At 37.1% G+C, this 24,611-nt stretch overlaps 1 protein-coding gene across 2 annotated transcripts in view; it reads left to right on the top strand.

The window, feature by feature from the left end:
• The window catches only part of scara5 (scavenger receptor class A, member 5 (putative)), an 81,113-nt gene that overhangs the window by 3,391 nt on the left and 53,111 nt on the right, over nucleotides 1-24,611 (top strand). The window contains exons 2-3 of one of the 2 annotated variants that reach the window (XM_008397282.2): nucleotides 5,757-5,874; nucleotides 10,903-11,031. In XM_008397282.2, coding sequence (XP_008395504.1) covers nucleotides 5,763-5,874; nucleotides 10,903-11,031 — 241 coding nt within the window. In that variant the 5' untranslated portion in view covers nucleotides 5,757-5,762. Of the gene's footprint in view, nucleotides 1-5,751; nucleotides 5,875-10,902; nucleotides 11,032-24,611 lie in introns of both variants that reach the window. The other variant, XM_008397281.2, reaches the window with a different exon arrangement.

Genomic DNA, 24,611 nt, shown 5'->3' with positions numbered 1-24,611 from the left:
GATTTGTTTTGAAAAACAATTAGATTTTATGTTTAAGCTCTGATTCCAGGTGTCGGTTCAGACACATCACTTTGCTTTCCCACCATCATTCCTGGACACTGAGAGAGCAAATAAACGATTAGAGTCGTGTCCCACAGAACTTGGAGCAGAAAGAAGATAATCGCTCCACACAGACGCACGCAAACACTCGCTGAAGTTTGGGTTTTTTGCGTGTTTYGTGTGATCTCCTAGCAGCGCAGATGATTCCTGCCTAAATGTCAACCTGAGCCTTATATCCCGCTTTAATGAAAAAGTCCTGACTGAGCGCTTTTTAACCACTTTCTCAAACACAGAGTGAGTTCACAGCCACAACTCCCGACTCTCATTTCACCTCTGTCACTGCCTTTCTGTCCTCTGTCCTTTCTGTTTGTTTTATGTTCTTCCACTTCACTTCTGTTTGATTTAGATGGAGCGCGGCGTGGGAAAGTCTGCGGGCCGAACATGATTTACCGACACTAAACAGTATGAGAATTTTTGTTAAAACATCAGTTAAAATCTGGACAAATAAACTGTTAAAGAGTGCTTTTGATAACAGACTCAACTCATTTGTCATTGCTGGGAATAATAAACAGTGAAGTAGGCGAGTTATGCTTCCTATTTAGCGTGAGGTTTATTGATTCTTTACTAAAACAGAACATATTGTCATATCATTTGGAAGTCATACAGGTGCATTTCAGCAAATAATATTTAAAAAATGTCATTTATTTTTTTGTAACTCCATTAATTTATTTCTGTTGCTTTAAAGATTATGGCTAACAGCTAATAAATTCAGCTTCTGATAAAATCAGAACGCATAGAAGACATTAGCTGCGTCCACATTGACTGCAGAATTGCGCAAATTGCAATTATGAAGATAAATTTGCTTAAWGGAAACTGCAATTTTGAAAAAGAAAAAACTTTTTTGATAAGTTTTCACAACAGGTTGAGGTATTTTTTGGCTGTATTGAAATKAGTGTTTTTCGTCATTGTTGGGAATGATAATCAGAATTAGGTGAGTTATGTTTCCTATTTAGCGTGAARTTTATTGATTCATTTTTTTTAAGTATGAAATGATAGTTTCATCCGTTACTCAGTACTTTTCACCAAATACATTTTTACTCTTATTTGAGTAATTTCCTGGATGGATACTTTTTATTGTTGAGTAAAAATATATTGAAGTACCTCTACTCTTATTTCAGTAGAATTTCTGGATTTTCTACCCACTGAATGAAGAACATGTTTTAACTTCACCAGATACAGACACACACCTGCAATTTTTGATAACGTTTTATATTGATGGAAACTGATTTTGCTTGATTTTACTGTTTGTCATTTATATGAATTATTGTCATTTTTGTCCTTTAAAATCCAAAATGTCCACTTGGCTTTATACTTTGGTCTGTCTGATATTGTTTTTAAATATTAAATGATTGATAATTTGATCAGTTACTCAATACTTTTTTACTCTGGATGGCTGCTTTTTACTTTTGAATAAAAATATGTTGAGCGAAGTGGTGCTACTCTTACTTATTTGAGTACAATCTTTGTCTACTCTACCTAACTCACTCCTTCCATGGTTGCCTAGCAACCCACTCACTCACTCACTCTTTGGTTACCTAGCAACACCCTGTTAAGTAGTGCTAGTCTTACTTCAGTACATTTTTTGGTTACTCCACCCACCTGTGGTTAAAATGAAAACAATTAACGTGTAACTATGTTTGGCCTTTCTGTTGCTGTTGTGGCTGATAAAGTTAAAACGAGGAATTTATCGGCTAAACCGTGTTAACGCTATCGGTCCGCCTCCTGTTGACAGGATTCCTGTTGGTTTTTAATGTTTTAAAAGGTTGCACTTATGGCTTCTCCATTTCTACCGATATGTAGAGCTTATGAATTGTGTCAGCAGCTGGTTTCCACTCAAACTGTTTACCACTTTAATCCCAATGGCTGCTTTGATTGGGCCTTTAAGTGGAAACTAAATCAGTCTTATAATGCATGAAAATGACAAAAGCTTGAGATCTGTTTCCTATGAGCAGCAGCTGGAGAAATTAATCTGCTCTGCACAGCATTAAGTGAGTTTAGAAAATGAGTCAATCAATCTGTTAAAGCTTTCAAGGCAAATAAATTCACTCATTTTGCTATTACAAAGAGTGCAGTGTCTTAGAGTTAGAGTCTAACATATATAATAAATGTTTCCAGGATTAACTCAATAAAAAATGTATCTTTTTAGATGTTTCTCCAATATAATTATCATCTGTAACACTGTATTTCCCTCTATGCTTGTTGAAATACTGTATTTAGCCCTGTTGGAGAGTTATTGGCGATTATCCTCAGGAAGGTCTGTAAATATTTGGTCCTTTTCCATCAGATTTTAACCAGAAAAAAAATTAATTGTTGGGCAATTTTATCAAATGAGATCACAAGTGAGCAGGACTTCCTAAACTGGTACAAAGCTTAGTTAAAGTTACACAGTTAAAAATTTGCCACGGTAGTTTGGGTTAAACGTTTGTCATTTCTGACTTACAAATGGCCGCCCACACCACCTCTGATGTGACGTAATATTGTTAGCGGTAGCCGCCATGCTTCACATTCCTCCCTCCTGGTTGGTATGAAAGGTAAAACACTCTTTGACCGACTTCTCTGCTCGTTTAAACATGTGATTTCATTCAGGTTTTATATCTCCTGAAGAGCCAAGCAGATGGATTAGAGCTAAAATGCAGCTAGCGTCCAACCAAACTGGCAGAAGGACAAATTGCTCAACTCTGGGTTAGAGAGATACAGTCTTTACTGCACCAGGATTTCCTTCTGTTTGCTTATGTTGGACTTTTCAGTGCGAGTCTGAAAGTTTGTTGTAGTTTGAACTGAGTAGCGATGATGAGAGCTTTCACAGCTGGCCTATCACATTAGCCTCTGTGGAGGGTAATAAAGAAGAAAAACATACATGATTAAACATACTCATCAAAAGCAAAATACACCTGTAAGGTGTTTATATTGTAAAAAAAAACACAGATTTTCATTTAACTTTGCATAAAAATATTTTAATTTGGTTTTAATGTTTTATTTCATTGAATTTTAACTTTAAATCCTCAATTTAGAGAAAACCRGCTGATATAATTATTGCTAAATAACATTCAGCATTTACAATAGCTTATTGTCTTCAATGGATTTCAGCTTAGTGAAAATACAGAGAATGAGGCTTCAAGATAAAGATAAACAGAATGTAATAGTTTTAAATCAATAAATCAATCAAGTTTATTTTTGTAGCACATTTCAGCAACAAGCCATTTCAAAGTACTTTACATTAAAAAAACCCACAAAAATACAAAGTGATAAAACACACTGTGTTCGTCTCAGGTCCAGTAGTTTGACTTCATAACACATTCAGATTCACTGAATTTATGAAATCAAGTTGGTGGTTAAAATCAGTCCAGCAGTTTCTGCCCCTAAGCATTAAATAAAATATAATAAACATCCCTAAACAMACTACAGAGCAATGGCTCCCAACGAGCAGTTAGCAGCAGGTGTCAAATTAAACATAGCTAACATGCACAACATTAATAATAACATTAAAAAACGTTTAAAACATACCAAAATTACTCATGAAACACTGTGCATGATCACATTTGTCTAAAATATATGTTTAGATGTAATACGTGTAAAGAAAACAGAGCTGATAATAACATATACCACTTTTACAGAACAGCAACAGAAAAAGGGGGCGGAGCTGTCAGTTACTGGTTGCTACGGTAACCACCAACTGCCAAAAGCAGCGTAAAACACCAGTAAATGTCTGGAGAAACAACTTATTGACTAAAAGAAAAGTCAAAGAATAAATAAATAAATCTGGACAAACTTCACATCTAAAATATTGTTAAAGTAAAACCCTGATGCACATAAACACAGTAAACCAGTAAACATTACATTTAGTCAACTAATAATAATAATAATACATTTTATTTGTAGGCGCCTTTCTGGACACCCAAGGTCACCTTGACATAAAAGCAAGCAAATTATAAAGTACATACCAGTAATAAAAACAAAAAAACACAAACAAGCTTTATAAGACAGTACAAAGATAATTAAAGGTTGTATGGTAGTTCAAACAAATGGGTTTTGAGTTTGGACTTAAAAGACTCGATGTTGCGGAGATCAGGTGGGAGTGAGTTCCAGAGTTTGGGATCAGAGCGGCTGAATGCTCTGCTCCCCATAGTGACGAGACGAGCAGGGGGGACGGTGAGATGGACAGAAGAAGAGGACCTGAGGGAACGAGTGGCAACGTGAAGGAGGTCCGAGAGATATGGAGGTGTGAGGTTGTTAACTACTTTAAAAGTTAGAAGAAGTATTTTATAGTCGATGCGATATGTGATTGGAAGCCAGTGGAGCTGTTGTAAAATAGGTGTGATGTGATGAATTAAAGGGGGTTTGTGTAATGATACGAGCAGCTGAATTTTGAACCAATTGTAATTTATGCAGAGTTTTCTGTGGCAAACCAAAAAGTAGAGAATTACAATAGTTTAAACGAGATGTGACCAAACTGTGGACCTGAACAGCAGTGGAGTGCGGAGTGAGAGAAGGACGGAGACGGTGAATATTTCTGAGATGAAAATAAGCTGACCGAGTGATATTATTGATATGGGAGGCAAAAGAGAGGCTGCTATGGAGGACGACACCCAGACTCTTATGAGGGGAGGGAAAAATGGAGGAGTTATCAACTGAAATGGAGAAATTATCAAGTTTACTTAGTATTGAATTAGTACCAATTAAGAGAAGTTCAGTTTTACTGGAATTTAATTTAAGGAAGTTAAGAGTAAACCATTGTTTTATTTCAAGAAGACAATCAGTGAGGGAAGAAAATGGAAGCATGGAACTGGGTTTGGTTGAAACATAGAGTTGGGTGTCATCCGCGTAGCAGTTATGTTTGCGAAAAATATTACCAAGGAGGAGGAGGTAAGTGATAAACAACAAGGGTCCCAGGACAGAGCCCTGGGGAACACCTGAGGAGACGGGAACTGGGCGAGAGGAAAATGATTTCAACTGAACAAACTGAGAGCGGCCTGAGGGATATGAAGGAAACCAGTTACTACTGTTACTAATGTTGTACTGTAATGAACTACTGATTGACCAAATCAAAATGTTGGTCAATGTTTCGTTAATATGGTTCAAAAGTGACTCTAAGGTGGTTTTTAGCCTAGATTTAAAGGAACTCAGTGTGCAAAATTGGTTTAATCACACCTTGGTTTAAATTTGTATTATTATTATTATTTTACAATACAATTGTTTTTTTCACTATATCCTGGATTAATCTCTTAATTCCTTCCCTCTAAACTAATAAGCACACATAAGGTGTATAAAAGTTTGTTTTCAGAGAAAGTGGGAATTAAATAGTTTTGTTTGTTTTTTACCATTTCCACACTGCAAAAGCACAACATTTTGCCATTAAATTTGATCTGGTTGCTAGTGCACATAAATGACTTACAAGACAGGAGCTTCGTTTAATTGAATCATTTCTTAATATTGATGAAAAACTTATTTTTTTCCATGTTATAAATTAATTAATCAATTTTAAAGAATTATTGACAAGCTGAAAAGTTATTTATAAGTCATTTTTTCTTTTATTTTAAGTGTACTAAGATATATGCACCAGCAACCAGACCGTAATTTAATGGCAGGGTTCTGAATTTTTGCAGTGTAGCTCATAGGAGGTGTTTTAACTGACTCATGTTATTGTTTCTTCAGTTTAGGAGGGGATGGAAAACAAAGCCATGTATCTGAGCACAAATGAGGAAAGAGAGAGCGGCTCCATGTATGAGGAAGTCTACGATGGACACAACTTGTCCAAACTCAACCTTTGTGATGAAGGTACGAAACTTTATATTTTAACATAGAAATTACTTAGTTGGAAATGGGTTGAGATTAATTTATCTCTGCAGTTAACGATCAGGTGTTTTTTCTGAGTTTCATTAGGAGATTTTTATTTTTTAAAACCCCATCATCATCATCATCATCATCATCATCTAACTCTGATGAAGTCCAACTCTAAAACTGCTGGAAAAAGGCGGTGATGCGATCATGTTCTTGGCATTTGTCCTCCTCTGGCTCTGGTCATCTCAATGTCCAGAAGTGACATCTGTATTTGTGAGGTGCAGCTGAACGAACTCACAGATTTAATGTTCTCAGGTTTCACCCTGCAGCTTGGCTGCTTTGCTGGGAAAGTTTGAGTTAACATCAACTGGAGAACTTATTCAGTTCAGTTTATTCAGATAACAAACTGAAAGCTACAGTCATAGAAACATTTTTTTACACTAAGTAAGGGGTGACTAAACTAATATTTGTGGGATAAAAATTAAGCAAATAAAGTTGTTTTTTTTCTTATCTCATTTCTTTTAGACAAATTATTTTCAGTATGACAACTGGGTCTCTTTTTTTCAAAACTTTTGCTATGTTTAGCCAAGTTTAATAAAGCAGAAAAAGCTGATTTGTGTGGAGCAAAAGTGATGTTTTAGTAAAGGTTTCTGGATAAAGGTTGTTCTAAATGCTTAATTATAAAAAGATTTGTGTTTTCCATTGTAAGAAAATTATGTGAGTACTAATTTTACCTTGAATGCAAATAAAAAACGTACCTGCATCAAGCACCTTTGCTGGATGGGTAAAATTTTCAATCAAAGGCCGCAAATGTGCCAGGCTGCACTTTGGAAACCCTCCACTAAATATTCTCCATCTGGGCCATACAGGTAGTTAAACTTATGATGTTACCTTTCAGTTAGCTAAATGTCTGACTTAGTTACTTATTTACAGTGCAGTGAAAATGTATTTGCCTTTTCATAACACTCTTAGTATCTAACTAACTTTTAAATTGAGTAAAGATAACTTGAGTAAATATTTCAGAAATGATGATTTCTGTTTCTTAGACCTTTCCAAACCAGGCTGGTTCAATGTGTCTCAGCTAAAATTGGTGTTCATGATATAATAATAAGAAACAGATGGTGAAAATTATCCCAAGGCCAAAGCCACTTCTGCTTCAAGAAACCATGAAGGCCCGTCTCTCTGTCCCTAATAAAACATCTTGGTCATCCTTAAGAGTTTTATAAAAATGTTGTGTGGACTGACAGACTAAACGTGAACCTTATGGAAGGTGTGTGTGGAATAAAAAAACAAAAACAAAAAATCTTACTAAGTTTCTAGTGCAAATATCTTCTATAATGAGACAAAACTAACTTACAAGTAACTTTTCAGGAAGATATAGCGACTTGTTGTCAATCATTTCTTAATATTGAGGAGAAAGTTTCCAGATAATTTCACTTATAACATGATATTTTTATCTTGTTTTTAGTGAAAAATCTCCCATTGTACTGGGTTGCTAGGTGACGGACTGGGCTTGGCTGTCGTTGCTAGGTAACGGTGCCAGCGGAACTAGAACTTTTTTATCAGTATGAAGGATTTATTGACTTAAAACAAGCTTCTATATCTTCTTGAAAAGTAACTTATACGCTAGTTTGTCTTATTTTAAGTGCACTAAGATATTTGCAGTAGAAACTAGACTAAAGTTACTTGGTAAGATTTTGTGTTTTTGCAGTGAACACAGCAAATCAGAAAACGGTCGATGGAAGAGATAAAAAAAAATACAGTTAACATGTATAACAACATACATGACCTGTGATTTATGACAGATTTCAAAAACAGTGTTTTACAGTAATCATTTAAAATTAGAAATAAAACCCAAGTCAAATTCTTAAGAAAAAACGTGAAAACATTGGTTAATTTAAAGATTACTCAAGACTTGAGCACAGCTTTGATTATCTAGTATCTATTGAGTTACGTCCTGAAACAGTTAAATGATTTCTTGGTTCTAATTTCTAGTTTTTGGAGTGGTCAGCAGTCCAGTTCTGGACTTAAGACCCAGTAAGATGCTGTAGTATGACCTGAAACAGGCCATACAAGCTAAGAAAATAAAATAATTCTGCAAATAAAATGGAGAAATCTTCCACTGAACTGTAAATGAATCATTCCTAGTTATTGCAGCCTTTCAGTTGTTGATTTAGGTGGTAATTATGTTGTTGCATAGCGCCACATTGGTGTGGATATATTTATTTTCCTTAATAAATGACATCATTATTAGGAGTAAAATAACTGTAATTGGATATCAAAAGTAATTTAATGATCAGAGACATTAAAGCGTGACAGAAAAATGAAAGAAATAGAAGAAATCCATTAGCAAATACAAATCCAGCTGTGCCAGTGCTAAATAAAAATGCTTATTAAAAGATTTTCAATTTATGGGTCGAAGAAAAAAAACTGCATAAATGAGGTCATTTTCTGGATGAAAAACAAGCCGATTAATTTGAAGTGTTTATGCAAAGATCACAACCCTGCCTCCCTGCTCTCAGTTTGTTACGTAACTCTGAAGTGAAGGAATACGGTGCTGACATAAATCAGAAGTCCGAGTTGACCTAAACTCTTAAAACTTTAACTGCACACACGAGTTTCTCCTGAGGCGGCGGCGGCTTTTATTTTCCGCTCTATCTGCACGGCGTTACGAGGCTTTTCTTCCTTCAGTGTTTGTTTTTAAGACGGGCCTGTTTAAAATGAAGACGCTACGGAAGGCAATTAGGGTCAATAAAAAAAGAATTCTGACTTTTTTCTTTGTTTTACAGAATTTTAACTATAAGCTCAATGTTTTAACTGTAATCTCAAAACTTTGACTTTAATCTCAGAATTCAGACTTTCTCTCACAATTCTGACTATTCTCATAATTTTAACTGGAAACCAAGAATTTTGACTTTGATGTCAGAATTCTGACTTTAATCTCATAATTTTGACTCGAATCTCAGAATTTCAGGTTTAATCTTAGAATTTCAACTTTAATCTCCGAATTCTGACTATCATCTCAGAATTTTGACCTTAAGTTCAACATTTTCACTGTGAACTCAGAATTTGGACTTTTTCTTAAAACTTTGGCTTTAAACTCAGAATTTGGACTTTTCTCATAATTCTGACTTTAAACTCAGAAATCTAATTCTCTGCCAAAATCCAAATAAATACCAAAACATTCTTAGTTATCTAAATTATGTTGTTAGAATATGATAATAATGACATATCTGTTTCTTAATTGTTATTGGTAGATTTGAGATTTAAGACCTGATTTCCCCAATGGTGTATAATTAATTTAAACAATTTTGATTACTCAGAATTCTGAGATTAAAATGTCTTTTTTACTTTTTTCCCAGTGGTTCCGATCCGTTTCTCTCAGAAGCCGTCCGGCGTGATGTTTGTTTCTGTGCTGTACATTCCAGCCATGTGACTAACACACATCTCAGCCAGCTGTGTTTGTCTTGCGCCGCGGCAGCGCGTGTTCTTCATCACGGAGGGGAAAGTTAATGTGTGTGTGCATCAACACCAGTCCACCTGCATCCATTGATGGATTGCCACGGCCCAAATGACACCATGCTGTTTTTGTTTCAAAGTTTGGACACAGTTCAGTATCCTGAGTGTTCGCAGGGAGACGGAGTCTTTGACCGTATGAAATCCCAGTGGAGGCCATCTTAATTACAATGCCACTTGATGTTCTGAGATCTTTTCACAACACATTGCACTGCAAAAACACAAAATCACACCAAGTATTTTTGGTCTCGTTTTTAATTGTGTTTTTTACTTCATGGAAACACTGCAAATGCAAAAGTGTGTTTTTGGACATTAGTGGAATATCGACAATGTTTTGCCCACATTCCCTTACAAAGCCTCATTAATCTTTCTGCAAATAAAGCAAGTCAAATTTCTTCATAAAGCAAATCTGGTGCAAAGATCCAATTATTCCATCAACTATAAGCTCCAATAAAGAGTTTCCTCAGTCAGATAAACATGTGCATGATTTCACTTTAGAGGAAAAGTCTGAGTCCGGTTCTAGTTAGAGATGAAGAATGTGACTCCATAAGAAGGTCTGAGAACTGATTCATCTTCTTGACCCGAGGCGAACGTTTCCATCAACGCCCAGCTGTCCAACACACAGATACAGAAACGGCTTTTCCATCATTCATCTAAATCACCGTGTCACTTTTATCAAGCCTGCGTCTGACCCGGACAGGACGGTTAAGTGCTGACATGTGTTTTAATAATGGCTCCTCAGTGAGTGTGTGCAGTTCATGCAGCAGAATTTGAAAGATAATTGTGAAGTAATGCAGAGATTTTGCCAGAAGCTGAAGGTCGTGGTTGAAGTTTTGTTAAAAAACAGCGAGTGGATCGCCTCATACTGCTTCGTTTCCTGTGATGGAAATGTGGCCCCTTGTGGTCAGAGCTGGGTAGTAACTAGTTACATTTACTAGAGTAACTTTTGCACTTTTTACTTTTACTTGACTAACTTTATTACGAAGTATTGCTGCTCTAACCTGAGTGACATTTCTGGATTTTGTACCTATTGAGTGAAAAACAAAACATGTTTTAACCAAAAATTCACCAGACTTGAATTCACACCTGCAGTTTTGTTAAAGTTTCATGAGTTTTTTTATTGAAAGAAAATGATTTGATTTTTTTTTTTTTGCCTGATTTTATTTTTGTTACTTATGAATAACTAAAATGTAAACTTTACTTTATATTTTGGTTCATCTCATTATGATTTGATCAGTTACTCAGTACTTGACTTTTTACCAAATACTTTTACTTGAGAAATTTGTTTTGATGGCTACTTTTTACTTTTACTAAAAGTAAAGATATGTTGAAGTAGTGCTAACTTTACTTGAGTACAATTTTTGGGTTTTATGCCCATCTCTGAGTATAGTCAAAATGTTACAATAAATTTCTAAAACTAGTCATTTTTAGCAGCAAACTTGCAGTAGATTTCTATGTCCTCTTAATCTGAAACTGCAAAATATTTTTCAACGTTTGTTTTTGTTTTAGTGTGCGCAAAGCGCCGCAGGAAGCAGGACCAGCACTGCAGTCTCCTGAACTCCCTGTCCGCCATCAAATATGCGATTGTGTCCTTGTACGTCCTGGTTCTGCTGACCATCTTTGGACTCTGCTTGGCAGGTAGGGTAAGCATTGTGATGTGGGGAAGATGGCTAGAATTGACTGTAAGATGATTGAAGAAAAATATCAGGAGATTCTGGAGGAAAAACCTTGTTAAGGCTGCAAAAGACGTGAGACGGAGTTGGAGCTTCACCTTCTATCAGGACTTTTTCTCAAAATATTCAGCCAGAGCTACAGTGGAGTAGTTTAGATCACAACATACTAGTATGCTAGAATGGCCCTGTCAAAGTTTAGTCCTAAATACAATCATGGGAAGACTTAAAGGTGATCTATTGTGCTGCCTTGGACAGCTTAGTGTTGGTTTTTGGTCTATACCAGTGTTTCTCAACCCTGGTCCTCACCGCCCCCTTGTCCTGCATGTTTTAGGTATTTCCCTTCTGCCACACACCTGAATTGTATCTCTGGGTGATTAACAGGCTTCCACAGTACTTGATGGTCATGCAATCATTTGAATCAGCTGTTATGGAATAGAGGCACAACTAAAACATGCAGAGCAGGGGGGCCTGAGGACCAGGGTTGAGAATCACTGGTCTATACAAAACATGTCCTTTTGTAAGTTATTCCTATTTTGAGCTCCTGTTTCTTTAACTTCAAATAATCTGCTGCTGGCCACGCCCCCAACTCAAAGTTTACACTCACACCTTAAAATGGCTGCAAATAGATGCACAATTATACAACCGTACATTTTTGAAAAGCAGTAGTAGAGCCTCCTACGCAATGAACAAAAATGCAGTAAGTGGTTTCTGGATGCTAAGTCAACAACAAAACACTTGTCTTTTCCAGCAGCCGTTGTAGAGCTCATAGTGCGGTAAAACCAGCTGACCAAATGTGCTGGAGCTCTGCTTGGGTTGCTAGGTAACGGCGGAGTGCCTGTCGATTGTGACTCAACAATGGGGAAGTTTTTGAAACGACTCATTTTCCAGACACCAAAAAATATGAATGTATTGCCAAAGAAAAAAAGGCTGAGTACAGCGGTAAAACCAGCTGATCAAATGTGCTGGAGCTTTGATTGGGTTGCTAGGTGACTGGCTGGGGTTGCTAGGTAACGTCACCTTCTGAAGGTTTTTTGAAACGACTCAGACACCAAATACATTAACTTACTGCCAAAGAACAGCTAGGTGTTTTTTTAAAGCAGTCAGTAGAAACTCGAATAGAAGCATGAAAACATGCAAAATGTGAATTTTACATAACAGGTTGTCTTTAAACGTTGTGGTTCACCTTTGCTTGCCATCCAGTCTAACCGAGTTTAAGGAAATACGGAAAATTAAATCGGAGAAGCATTCCCAAAAACCTGGTTCTGGTGGGTTTAATTCAAACCCATAAAATCATGTTTTATAAGTTTGAAAATTAACCCTGTGAACAAGTCTGAGAGGTTTGATCACTTCTGCAAGGTGCTGCATCACACCCCTGGATCTTTTCCTGTCTGGACGGTGCGTTCATGTTCATGCATATTTACAGTGCTGGGATCTGCTGCCAAGCCTAAGCAGCTCAGTTTCTTGGTTTTAAATCTGACTCAGTTGGATCCCAGATGGGTAATTTTTTAAACGTGCTGCTTCACATGAATCCCTTACAAGGCTGCATTCTTTACAAAATGCTGGGCCGATACCTCAGTCAGTATATCTTTGCTGCTGGATTAACTTGTTGGAAAAGATGAATCCGTGAAACAAACCCGATGCTGACGACTGCGTTTAGTTTATCACGACTCCCTCCAAGAGAAATAAAAGAGATTTAAAATATTTGGATGGGACGGCGTGCGCGTGTTGAAGGAACGGGATGTCTTCGTGTGGCTCTCTAAGGGCTTCGTGCGTAAGGTCAGCCGCTGGTGTGAACTGGGCGCTACTGCACCTTTGAAATCATGTTCTCTGAAACCTGCTTTATTTTTTAATCTGCAAGAGATTTACTGCTGAGAGTTCAACTGTAGCAAACAAATAAAAGGTGGTGTTGAATATCTTCTGACTTTAATACCAAATTTTACGGGTTTTTGAACTGTTGTGCATGGCCATTAATTTGATTAATCGCGATTAATCAATTATTGAAATAATCGGCGTCTAGTTTAGCAGTTGATTAATTGTTGAGTGGAGAATATAGACTGAGAAAAGTCCATTTGCTAAAAGATCAACACACACAGGGCTGTAATTAAGCCAAAACTCTACAAAAAATTCATATTTATTGCATCTAAGATGATAAAAAATACTTTCTCTATAGGTTTTTAGTTGCAGATGCATCCATTGCTACGAATGATCATCTGTAAACTAAAGGAATATGTATGTTGTGGCATTTTATGAGTTAAATTTGGTTATCTGCATCTTTTAATGTATTTCTAATATTGAGTAATAAAAGCTGTAGTGGTTAATGGAAAAATCTGCAGAATTTGACTATTTTTAAGCCGATTAATCGATTGAATAATTGATTGCTAGAATAATCATGACCTTCAGCCCTAGAAATCTTTTATTTCTGATCTGCAAGGTAGTTAGTTAGCTTTCACCAATAAGGATGTGAAATGAGCTGCTTCAACTTGCAAAAACATAAATTTACACAAAAATACTTTTAAAGCGAGAAAAATATACAATCTGGACCTTCATCCTGAGAAAAATCTTTGAATTTCCAATCTGGACGTGAATCAAGTTGAGCATCTTTGAGGAAACAGAAACATCTGTGCGGTCCAGTCTGATTGCTCTTGAACTTTTCAATCAAGGGAGAAACTCAGAAGTTAAAGAATGCCAAACCTTTGATCCAAACATGGAAACATTTTAGTTTTCAAGTTTTGAAACTTTTCCAAAATGCTCTTAAAAACATTGTTTTTCTTTGCTTTGTTTTTAGAAGACTTGTTTGCAGATTGATGACAGAAACAATAAATGAGGACATGTTAAAGCAACATTTCGTGAAAACACTGAGTGTGAAAACTTTCCATCAGGGCTGCACATCATGTAACAGAGCAGGTTAGTCATTCACTTACTATCCAAACAAACGTTTAGTTTCAAAAAGCTCGAGTTGGAAGACGTTTTCCCTTCAAACATCACATCTCAGCTGTTGGCTCAAAACGAACAAAACTCTGCAGTGGAAATTTGGACATGCTGGGTTATGGAAATTAGTATTAGCTGTTGTTATTTCATATCACTCAGGCCGGTAATAAATTCCCATGTCATCAGAGCTGAGACTGCATCGCTTTTGGATTGATTTAAAAAAAGAAAGAAAGAAAAAAAACTTGGAATGAGACGCCAAATGAGAACAACTTTGGAGGTGAATCAGACTCAACGGTTCTGATTCTGCAGAACCCACTGGGGCCTCCCTACAGTGAAACACAGAGGCAGGCTGATGGGGGGAAAACATGTTGCCTTCAGGCCTGCATGATGGTGGAAGAATCAAACATTAATCCTTTCTTCAGTAATAATCTGTATTATGTAAAATTTACGTTTTTGATCTTTGCTTCATGTTTTTATGTTATTTTCTCATCAAAAACAAACCTGGAGTGTCGCTTTGATTCTTTCATGCATGTTTGAGAAATTCTGTAATCTCTATGGCAACCATTCTGCCTGTTTGGACCTAGCTCCGCCTTTGAGGCGTAGCTCCTCCCCCTCTCTGCTCCTTCAGACTAGCCAGCAGCAATCAGCAAACACCTGGTGGAGCTGCTGAGCTCATTACCTGAGCTACTTCTCCGTGAAATCGTTGCTAAAGGGTGAATGGAGGAGCCATGTTGTGATGACTTCCTGAAGGCGGAGCTTCAGAAAGAGCAGGACTTTCTTAAAGACACAGAGGCCATTTATTTCTTATCATTATAAGAATTTTGATTTATCGTTGACACAATAATTTCCCAAACTGTTAGTTTTCGTATTTTCTCCACTGTTTGTCCACTGAGACTGTAAATACATTTGAAAATGTGATTAAATACACATTTAATCACATTTAAATGTGATTAAATTATTAAATTTATATCACCAAACCTTGAGCAGTTTGGTGATATAAATCAAAATTGGACTGTTGTCCTAAAGAAGTCCATGTCGCCCAGAGGCCCAATCTCAAGGCGTATAATCAGGAAGTAAAATTATACATAAAGTGTTTTTATAACAACTGAAGGTGACCTATTTACTTGATTGCGTTATAAATTGGCACTCTGTGCCTGGAAAACACACCTTCCTGCCCCTTTAAGCTTCTCGTTGAGCCTGTTTTAGAAAAGCGGCCCAGCCAGGCTTTTCTTAAGTTAAATACCGGCCATCCAAAACCTAAGTGGCTCCAGAGTAGCTGCGCGGGAGGCCCCCTTCGCCGTACACACACACGCATTCACACACACGAGTGCATGCAGAAACACACCCAGTGTTCAGAGGTGAAGCACTCGGCTCCATGCCTTCACATCCTGCCTCCTTTCCAGCCCTTATGCTGCCTTCTTGGCCTCCTTTTAGCCCATTCAGGCTCACCGATTAGATTTTTTAAAAGAGATTGTAGGCTGATTTTAGGCTGCGGAGAGACAGCTGCGTTTATGACGTAAACAACGCAGTTTCCTCTGCATCAGCACATCTGATCCCAAACCTTAGTGTTGGATATAAACGTGAAAATAAAGAAGAAATAAAGATAGATTGTCCGTTCTCAGTCTGCAGGTTTATTTCTGCTAGTTTCTGAGGTTCATCAGAAACAAATACAAACTTTTCTGTTTGTATTTGTGGCCTTTTGGTGAAAACTATGGATGTGTTTTTGTTTCTGACTCACAAACCTCAAAATACAGTTTATTATTTTAAAAAAAGGCAGAGTTTCATCTCTGGAAGCCAAAAGAGAAGTGTGACTTTCAACTTTAGTGCTTCGTCTGCTTCAAGTTAAGTTTGATGGATTCCTGGATGCTACATAGATGATCAAATCCAAAGTTGTTCAGTTATTTGCAGTAAGTAATGGATATGTTTGACAAGATGTTGTTACTTTGAATGACAATAATAACTTCATCCCGGTGAGGTGCTGCTGAATTTATGTTAAACCGTTTTATAACCTTGAAAAGCTTTAAATGTCACAATGCATTTCCTCAAACCTACATCAGGTTTTAAACCAGTCGGCTCTCTCAGAAATGACATTTAAGACGCTGTTGTTATTGTTTTCTTCAGTAAATTCAACAAATATTTTACCACAACTGCAGCTTTGGCAGGTTAGCCGTCCTGAATTATCTAATGATTTCAACCTGATTACTCTCTGTTTTGATACGACTTGTTGATAATTAAGCCGGTTGTGTCTGTCAGAGTTTTTCCATGTGCAGTCAACTTACAGAAAAAGTCATTTTCCTGCTTCATAAACCTGCTGCTTTGCTTTGAACGTCATAAATGTGATTGACTGCTATTTCAGCTGCTTTCAGCTTAAACGTTTCCAACCTTTCTGCCTCCAACTTTGTTGAATGTCAAAATGCCATTTGCATTTTGACTAAAAATAATTTACACACTGTAAAAAGTCTTAAAATTAGCAAAGGAATCCACAAGCATTTTAAATTTCTAGACTAAATTTGTGCTATTTAAACAGATTAAAGCCCAACTTTATTGAATGTTTTTAAGTTCAAATCTTCACTCCTGCTCTTGATTTCCCTCTTATTTGGTCGTGCTAAGCTGTGTAAAACATTTTAACCGCTGTTTTCTTTTTAGGTACGAATGCCACGAGTCTATTGGTGTGGTTTATTCTCATGGCACAAAGTCTCTTAAATTAAAATTGGCATCACTTAAGATCCAAATGTGTTCATCAGAAACATTTTATTTCCCTTATTAGACAGTGGGTGTGGTTAAAAGGAGACCTGGAAGTTTATTACCAGGATTCAGTATTTTTATCTACTCCATGTGCAAAGAATTAAAGGGCTTTTAAGAACATCTCTGGCAAAACACTGCTCCAAATACGTCAGGTTTTATAATGTGTAAAAAACTAAACACACACAGTTAACAGCAGAAACTGAGGTTTAAACATGTTTAATGGAGGTTTTAGCTACAACATTTAGATAATAATTGATGGAAATGCATCACAATAACATATTAGTGCAGATACTTTCCTTAAGAGGTCAGGACTCTTTAAATCCAAATGATCTACTCAACTCAACATTTACCATGGCTGCAAACAGATGCATAATTATGCAACCATACATCTTTGAAAAGCATTAGTGGATTCTCCTGCACAGCCAACAAAAACACAGTAAGTGGTTTCTTAAGTCAACAGTAAGCTCAAACCAGCAGCCATTGTACAGCGCATATGCAGTAAAACCAGCTGACCACTTGGGTTGCTAGGCAACGGTTTAATGCCCGTTCATTGTGACTCAACAATCAGGATGTTTTTGAAACGGCTCATTTCTCAGACACCAACAAACAGCTGGGTGTTTTTTTTAACTCTTGAATTGCTTTTAGAAGCAGTTAGAGGTATAAAAACGTGCAAAATTAGATTTTTTTTTCATAATAGATCCCCTTTAATGTTCCCTCAAAATCCAGAGGTATTAATGCATCTTGACGTAGCAGCGGAGGACCTTTATGAGGAGCGCTTCGGTTCTTCACCTGTAGCCATGAAGTGGTGCTCTGCAGTGGAAAAGCTGCTGCGGATCCTGAAACATGAATCTACAGCTCTCCGTCATGTTTTCCAGTCACAGAAAACGTGCAGCTCACAGGTTTGGCTTTGTGATACCCTTTTCCTTTCACATTTAATTGCTGGAAAACCTGATGGCAAGTTAATAATTCTTCCGTTGAACAGTGAAGTTTTAAAACAGTGGTGCCATAGGTGAGAGTCATGGCGTTGCCAAGTGAAAGTAGTTAATAGTCGCTGTTTTCTCAGAAAGCTTTGGTGGATTTTGACTGATTGATGTTGCTATTGTTATCACAAATGGCCGCCATCATCTCTTCATGCTGAAGCTTAATTTCCCTTTGGCCAACCTTAGATTTATTTCAGTGCTATGGAAAAATGAACAATAGACGTTTGGTTTTATGAACCCTGAAATTATATGGCAACTAGAAAACTAGCTACAAACTTTGTTTTATATGTTGAAATAAATTAATTTCTTGTGAATTCATAAAGTAGACGCGCTATATTTCCAAAAGCATTTACTTATTCATTAAAAGTTATCTGTGCAGTTGGTGCAGGGATGACATTTTATGTAATAATTACAAAAAAGTGGAAGTGATTGATAAAGTCAGACAGTAAATTTCAGTTTGCACAGCTGAGGATGTTCTCTTCCTGTTCCAACGTGATGGTACCTCAGCGCACAAAGGAAGGTCTATACCGTGATAGATAAGAGAGTTTGGAGTCCTGAGTTCAAACAATCAGAAAACCTTTGGGGTAAATTAGAGCAGACACTGTGAGCCAGGCCTTCTTGTCCAACATCAGCGTCTGACCTCACAAATATGGTTTCCCAAACTTCACGCCTTTCCAGAACAACTAAAGCTGTCTAAGGCTGCATTCACACCAGCCTTGTTTAGTCCACTTTAATCAAACTCTAGCTCGTTTTTTTAGAAAGTCTGCCTTGTTTGGGGATGTGTGAACCAAAAATAAACAAACAAACTTTAGCCCTCCAACAGCACTAGATCTCAGCCCGGTTGTAGTAAACTGTGGTTTGAAAGCTTAACAGACCAGAGGTCACTCCAGAACCAGGAAGTGAACTACAGCGCTGGGAATTCTGGGTAAATACAACCAAAACAAACATGTGAGTTTAACGCTCGTGGGAGAAATGGCTCACTGTCTTTGACCAAGAGAAATCAAACGTGCTAAATGTGACGCTTCTCCATTTTTGTTTATATTTTGTGAGGAAGGAAGTTGTTCTCAGTGTCTTCCTCAGACGTTTTCATGTTTCCTTCGGTAGTTCTTGGTGCAGCGCCGCCACAGGTGAGGAGGGGAACTGGTTCTGAACWGCAGCGGCTGAAAATGTAACAAATCTTGAGATTTTGGTCCCAAATTGAACCAAATCTACCAGACTGATGAGGCGTGAAGAGTCCAACATCATTTTAGAAGTTTATAAGTGTTTATAGGTTGAAAAGTGAATACTTTAGGCAGTATATAGCATTTCTGATAGATTTTAGATTCATGTATTGATTATATAACAGAACACATTTTATAACATAAATTATAAAAACCCCAGCTGAGCTTCACCTTGTTTCTTCTGTTCATTTTGAAACAGATTTTTCTCATTTAAATGTTCAAACTTGTATCAACTTCAGATTCAGACTCTACCTGTATTTTCTTTTTTAACCCTGAATGGTATTTTTGCCCTGCGACAGACTGGCGACCTGTCCAGGTGACCCCGCCTCTCGCCCAGAACGTTAGCTGGAGATGAGCACCAGCAACCCTCCTGACCCCACTGAGGGACAAGGGTGTCAAAAAATGGATGGATGGGTGATATTTTTGCTGCGGTGTTTACTTTTCCTCCAGCAGAAACGCATCATGTCCAGCTGACATGTGGAGGAAAGTGACATCAGAGGCTGCTGGGAAAACAATGTCAGACTTTTGGGGGGTTTTTTATAACAGCCACAAGCTTTAGATTACTGTAGCTCCTTCAAGGGTTTTTTAAGAAATGTCTACATGAGACAAGAAGAGGGAGAAAAACGGACTTGAATGTATAACACATGTGTGATGATAGGTTTGCCCGTGGAAAATCTTTCTTAGGGTAAATGTGACACCACAAAGTGCCACTCCTAACAACATAAAGCCAGACTTCAAACGTCTTATAGAGCGTCGGAGTGGAAACAATAAGAGGTTTTTCTCATGTTCTCATGTCTGACAAGGGAACAACGTTCATATTTCAAACATATGTTTAACCCAGAGACGAAAAACCGTCACAGATAAAAGTTTAAATACCTAAAACTGGTACGCATTTCTGATTTGTGTTATTGCTGTCAACAGATTTGGGTTGTAACTAGTTAAATGTACTCAGTTAAAATTATATTCAACTGAAAAAGATTAAATSTGCTGAAGGTAATGAGGCTCAGAGCCTGATTTACAAAGTTGTGTTTTAGTTCAGTTTGACCAGATTTTTATTTAGTTACAGTTCCTCTATTACAACAGATACCTGAGCAGAGCCGGGTGGTAACTAGTTACATTTACTCAATTACATTTACCTGAGTAAAGTTTTGAAAAATTTACTCTTTGGAGAATTTATTTTACTTTTACTGGAGTAAAATGTCTGGATTTTCTACCCACTGAATGAAAAACAAAATTTTTTTTAAAAATTCACCAGAAACAGAAACACAGCTGCAGTTTTTGTTGAAGTTTTATACGTCTTTTTTTTATTGAAAGAAACTGATTTAGAAAAATATTATTTTACCTGATTTAGTTATTTTTTTGCTACTTATAAGAATTATTGTCATTTCTTCTTCAAAACATCAAAATTTCCACTTAACTTCATATTTTTAAATATTAAATCATTGATAGTTTGAATAGTTACTCGTTAGTTTTAACCAAATACCTTTTTACTCTTGAGTACTTTCTTGGACGGCTACTTTTTACTTTTACTTGAGTAAAAATATGCTGAAGTACTACTACTATTATTTAAGTACAAGTTTTGGGTGCTCTGGTTGTCAGGTTACTGTCTTCAGTACGCAGTAATAATGTTCACACACACATACACACACACACACACACACACACACACACACACACACACACACACACATGCATATGCTTTACAGAGATGTCTGCCACACGTACACTCGGCCCCGGGGCCCCTAAAGTGACTCTGAGAACATAAAGCCTTTTCTAATGAGTCTCTGTGCTCTGGACGCGATTCTTTCTGAAGAAAAGAGTTTGGATTCGGTCCAGCATTCCTGGTGGGAGTTCGTCCCAGTAAGAGCGCACACTCACACACACAGAAAAAAAAGAGAATAGACAGCGAGGAGGACAAGAGGGTCCCAAAGTCAGCAGACAGCTTCACTCAGAAAGTCAGGCTCCGGCCATTAACATGTCAACACTAATTGGGCCTTTTCTTCAATTTTTCTTTTTTTTTTTTACACTCAGACAGAAAGTTTGACACTTTGCAATAATAGGAACCGAAGTTTAATATCCATAACCTGCAGAATGAAGTATGTTTTCTGTCCTGTTTAAAATATTTTTGACTCTTAAAAGCAGCAATTCAGATAAATTTCATTAAGAAATTCTGCAGCTTGTTTGGATCAAACCTCAGTTTGGGTCAAAGCGTAAATATCAAGGCCGGATTTTTGAACAGAGACTCTTTACATCCACATGAAAGATGTGGACCGCTTTAAAGTTCTGCTTGATTTTTCCCTTGAAAACCATAAGAATGTTTCTGAATAAAATGTGGGTTTATGATAATAAAGCGCCTGAAACTGTGAGGGTTTCTTGCTTCTAGTTCTTTTTTCACCACATTTCATGTTTTGTTAGATGCATTTTTTTAAATTTTACTATTTTTATTTGTGCCACAGCTCATGGCGCGTTCACAACAAACATGTTTCACAGGTCAAACACGCATCAGACGCTTGGTGATGCGTTCACAATGAACACGTTTCGCGCATCAGGCTGGTTTACATTCGAAGTCTCTGGGAAGACTTTGAATGTTGCGGCGCGTCGCAGCGCGTTTCACGCCTCTAGAATGATGCGAGTGGAAACGTTTGACTTTGACTTCCACATAGACTTTGAATGTAAACCAGATGCGCGAAACGTGTTTGGTGTGAACGCACCATCAAGCGTCTGCATTCAAAGTGCACTTGAAGCAAACCTGACGCATTTTTGATGCACATAGCGTGTTTGGTGTGAACGCACCAAATGTGGAGGCGAGTCGGATGCATCAAAATCGCTCTAGCTGTTATTTTCCGTTGTCGGCCTATTTGTCAGACGCATCAAATGCTCCAAATGGTTCCAAACACGCCGAACTAGACGTGTGAAACGCTCCTCCACATAGACTTTGAATGTAAACCAGACGCTGTAAACACGTTTGGTGTGAACGCAACATCAGGCAGTCGGCGCAAAAAATGGCTCAGTTTCTCTTTCCACAGTGATTTTGTTTGAAAACTTTTGCACAGTGGCGCAGTTGGTAGAGCTGTTGCCTTGCAGCAAGAAGGTTCTGGGTTCGATTCCCGACCCCTGTCTTTCTGCATGGTTACCCTAACCCTAACCCTCCCTGTGCATGGTGGGTTTTCTCCTGGTACTCCGGTTTCCTCCCGCAGTCCAAAAACATGACTGTCAGATTAATTGGTCTGTCTAAATTGCCCCTAGGTGTGAGTGTGTGTGTGCATGGTTGTGTGTCCTGTGTGTCTCTGTGTTGACCTGCGACAGACTGGCGACCTGCCCAGGTGACCCCGCCTCTCGCCCGGTACATTAGCTGGAGAGGCACCAGCAACCCTCCTGACCCCACAGAGGGACAAGGGTGAAAGAAAATGGATGGATGGAACTTTAAAAGTTTAGGGTCAAATGATGGTTTCTTTTAAATTTGTATTGTAAAAGTGTCTCAACTTGTGGCTATTTCTTATATGGACCATGTGGCTCACCACCCAGGGCGTCATTACTTCAGAGGGCAGAACCTGGAAAAATGTTTGTACCTAAAAATGGTGGCTAGAAATATATTTTAAAAAATTGTTTTGTATTTTGGTTAAATTTCTAGCAGAAAGAAAAATGCATGATGGAGAATTAATTTACCATTTTGCATCCAAGCTGTCAGTTAAAACTGGATAATTATTAAAACCAAGTAAAATACCAGCATTTAGACCAGATTGTTCTGTAATTTCATTAAAAGTTATTCTTCTCAGTCTGGATTCTGGTGCAAATATCTTGGTACTTTAAATAAAACTTTTCAGCAAGATGTAAAATCTTATTTTAAAGAAAATAATTCCTTAATATCAATAAAAATAAAATGACTAACTCCACTGGCAGATTATTTCCAAGACATTATTATAAGTTAAATAATCTCCCAGTGGAAGAAATTGTTCTATTTTTGCTGAAAATGTAGTTTTTAGTTTTGTCTTATTTCAAGTGTACCGAGATATTTATACCAGAAACTAGACCAAAAATCCTTGGTAACATTTTGCCTTTGCAGCGTGTCGATTTGAAAAACATGTAAATCAAATCTTTCTTTTTAAAGCTCATCAGAAAGTGTTTTATTTTGTAAACACGCAGAACTTTGATCAGACGTGAGATGAAAAACGTCTCGACTGCTAATAATCAAATAAAAGCAGCAGGTTCCAGCGATGCAGCTTTCCACAAACGACTGCGTGGAGTTTATTAATCTCCATCCGGGGGAGAGGGAGGCGGATTTAAAGCTCCGGGGACGTCGGCACACAATAGCAGGCATCCAGATAAAAATCCTCTCTGTGTCTTTCTCTCTGCTTTACTAGTAGCCTAATTAAGCAGCAGCAGACTCCGGTGCTCACACACAAACACACAGCAGGAGTTTGATCTGGTTAATTTGTGGTCCAGCAGCTCAATGAAGTCATGCAAAGTAAAAATTACGAGCTCTGGCTCCCCAGAGGGGAATTGTTTGTGGTTTCCAGCATGTTTGGATGAACACGCTTTAGTAACGTGAGGAATTTAACTGCATACGGCGTCTTGAGCTGCAGAGCGACGCTGTGGAGACGCAGGTTTGAAATGTAGAGCAAATGTTTGAAACTTGTTTCCTTCCTGACGCGGGGATCGATATCTGATGCTCCGTTTCTCCTGGAGCATTTGGAAGGAACCTAATTATTAATATTGGTAGTTTTTATGCCTTGTAACTAGCTTCCTTGTGTTGGAAATAAATCATTTAATATTTATAAATACAACTTTAAACTGTGATGGAGATGAATTATTTTATTTTACTTTTAAATTACTTGAATTTGTGCAAATGAAATCCACTTTATTTCACATAAAAATCTAATATGAGGGAGAATCATTGATGTTCTTAACAAGAAAAACATTTAGTGATCCATTTATCTCAGTTATGTTGGAAAATTACCGGTTTCGTTTTTCCGGTTTAGTTTCCAATCAAAATGTCTCAGTACTCTTGAAATAAGACAAAATTAACTTAAAAGTAACTTTTCAGCCAAATCTGATCTTATTTTAAGCCAATAATTCAGTTATAAGTCAATTTACAGCAATGAAAACATAATTTAGGTCATTCTTTACTTGAAAACACAACAAGTTTTATTAATGTAACTAAAATCAGATTTGGTAGCAAAAAAGTCAACAGATTTGATTCCATCTAAACTGAAAGTAAAGAGAAAATAGATTTGTTTTATTTTTAATTTAACCAGGTAGAGATTGAAAACAAATTCTAGTTTTCAGAAAACATTAAAAAACAGATGCACTGTAAAAACACAATCTATTTTTGGTCCAGTTCTATTAGAAATATCTCACTTGGAATAAGACAAAAGGAATTTAAAAGTAACTTTTCAGCAAGAAATATTTGTTTGTTTTAAGCCACAAATTCCTTCCTGATGAAAAAGTTCCAGTTCCCTTGCAGATCATTTCACTGTTAGCATGGAAAATGTTTAATAAGTGAAATAATCTGCCACTGGAGCTAGTCATTTCATTTTTACTGATATTAAAGAATTAGTTTCTTAAGATGTTACGTCTTGCTGAAAAGTCTTATTTTAAGTGTTCAAAAATTTCTGCACCAGAATCCAGACTGAGAAGAATAATTTTTAATGAAATTACAGAACAATTCTGGT

This window comes from Poecilia reticulata, linkage group LG21, assembly GCF_000633615.1.
Source record: "Poecilia reticulata strain Guanapo linkage group LG21, Guppy_female_1.0+MT, whole genome shotgun sequence".
Taxonomy (NCBI): Eukaryota; Metazoa; Chordata; class Actinopteri; order Cyprinodontiformes; family Poeciliidae; genus Poecilia; species Poecilia reticulata.
The sequence above is the reverse complement of the archived record's forward strand: the minus strand, read 5'-3'. Positions and strand labels throughout refer to the sequence as shown.